The sequence below is a fragment of the Mustela nigripes genome, chromosome 14 (assembly GCF_022355385.1).
Source record: "Mustela nigripes isolate SB6536 chromosome 14, MUSNIG.SB6536, whole genome shotgun sequence".
Taxonomy (NCBI): Eukaryota; Metazoa; Chordata; class Mammalia; order Carnivora; family Mustelidae; genus Mustela; species Mustela nigripes.
This window is the reverse complement of record NC_081570.1, coordinates 108,143,946-108,146,179: the sequence shown is the minus strand read 5'-3', so window position 1 is coordinate 108,146,179 and position 2,234 is coordinate 108,143,946. Positions and strand designations below refer to the sequence as shown.

The window sequence follows — 2,234 nt, the reverse complement described above, 5'->3', positions numbered from 1 at the left end:
TGTGGTTATTTATAATGAATGTACCTCATTTTGACTGTGTCTGCATGTGCTAGGTATGTGGAAGGTAAAATGTGTGAAGAAAACCAGAGTATCAGGTTCATATATGTAGGAGTAATTTGGGGAGAATAAACAGAAGCCTTAGGGTAGGGTATTCAGGATGAGAGGTAGCTTGAAGAAGGCTCCATTGGAACTAAGGCATGACAGTCCAGTACCAGAAGAGAGCCCTGTTCCAGGTGTGGCTGCCCAGAATGATAGCCTTTGGGTTCCATTATGAAACATCTATTGTCATTGCAGGGATGCCCTTAAATATAACCACATGCACGCTCATAGCAGGACACATTACCACAATTAGATAGATGATGTCTACACTAACTTCTTTGTCTATAGGTCCTACTCACAATGGTAGAATGAAGAAAGGACAGATTTAGCCAATGATACAAACAGTCAAGAGTGAAATTAAAAGTTATTTAATGGGGAGGGTATGTGCTTTGGTGAGTGCTGTGAAGTGTGTAAACCTGGCGATTCACAGACCTGTACCCCTGGGGATAAAAATATATGTTTATAAAAAATAAAAAATTTAAAAAAAAGTTATTTAATGGGAGCAGAGAAGGAAACATGCATTCTTCCAATCCAGATTGCCTCTTCAGATGAATCCTGAGCAACTGAGGATTAGCAAAGCCACAAAGGCCTTCTGCATAATTCAGGGGTACAGAGGATTTCTCAGAGTACATAAAGGAAAGTGTCATATCATATATTTTTATGATGCAAATAAGAGAGAAACTATGAGTCAGGGTGAGAATATACTGATTATAAAATCTATGCAATGAAGACACAAAAGCAGAAGGGGAGAAGGTAGTCATCATCCAGCGGTCAGCAACTCAAGGGGATATCGCCTCAAGGGCATGGTTCCTCAAGAACATGGCTGTGAACCACATCAGTTCTGCTTGGTCTTCTGGCTTGAGCCTGGAATAATGGTTGAGGGACTAGGCTCTTTTACCTTGGTTTGGCCAGGCTGAGGGACCTTAGTGTGGGCTGGCTCAGGGAACTTGGTGTGACCTGGCTCAGGAACTGTGGGATGGCCTGGTTCAGGATACTTGGAGCAGCTTGGTTCAGGAAGTTTGGTATTCCCAGGTTGTGGTAACTTGGTGTTGCATGGCTCCTTGGTAATGGGAACAAATGGATCGTGGGGTGGAACCTGGCAGGGCTGTTTCACCTGCTTCTGTTGGGGTGGAGGAGGAGGGGTGCAGGGCTGCTTCTGCTGCTGGGAACTCATGCTTCACAGGAGTCTGGACCTATAGACAGAAAACCAACTCGGTTGTTTGGTAAAAACAAAGAAGCCAAGTTCAATGAGAATATATCTTATTTCATGCCCCTTCAGAAACAAGAGTCTCTCTTTCTTTCAGTTTCCCTGCTTTTGAGATTGAAGGAAACTTTGGTGGTTCTTATGCTCTTTCAGGAGAAGTTTACAGGTAATTTACGTTGCTCCATGGAAGTAGTTTTTCTCTATGCTTCCTTTTCTCCTGTTAATCCTGAAAATCTACATTAGCAACACAACACAATGGCCAGCACCTAGGATTGAAAGGAGGTCCCAGGTTTTGAATAATACGAAAAGGTAATAAAGTCAAAGGTCTGGAGTCTGCTTTCATGTCTACATAGGGTGCCTTAGCTATCATAGAAAAATTCTCTACAAATCTCCTCAAGCCCACATGATCCCATCTATGATCCTTTGTTCACATAATCTTCATCATGCCTGGTTTCTGGGAGGTTTTCCATTCTATCTCTGCTTGTCCACACATGCTCACCCATTACAGCTCTCCTCCTAGACACTCTCTGCCAAATCATCTTCTTCATTTTGCCACACTACAATACCTGCTAATTATTTCCATGCACTATGTTTGCAAATTATGCCTGTGTATTATGCTCTCTGATGGATTGTAGGTTCATGGAGTAAATAAAATCATATCTTTTAAATATCTAAATTGCCTTTAATATTGCAAATTTTCAAGAGTTACTAAAGGGAGTATTAAAATGTCACTACAAGTGCCTGGGCATGGGTTGTAGTTCATATCCACCTGCTAATTGAACATATGTTAAACAGAATCCACTCTTCTTTCCAACCCCAAGTTCCACAGTGGTCTGAATGAGAAGTCAAAAAAGATCTATCAAGTCATCTTAAACACAAAATGCATTATATTTAAAGTATATATCCTAGCATGGCAAAGAGATCCCAATAA

The 2,234-nt window shown here is 41.3% G+C and overlaps 1 protein-coding gene across 1 annotated transcript; it reads right to left on the bottom strand.

Moving 5' to 3' along the window:
* Nucleotides 1–934: 934 nt before the first annotated feature.
* LOC132002134 (cornifin-A-like) lies at nucleotides 935–1,273 on the bottom strand. The gene is made up of 2 exons (XM_059377128.1): nucleotides 1,153–1,273; nucleotides 935–1,080 (listed from the first exon to the last, which is right to left on the bottom strand). The coding sequence occupies exons 1-2, from the start codon at nucleotides 1,271–1,273 to the stop codon at nucleotides 935–937; spliced, it is 267 nt and encodes an 88-aa protein (XP_059233111.1).
* Between the last annotated feature and the right edge of the window lie 961 nt (nucleotides 1,274–2,234).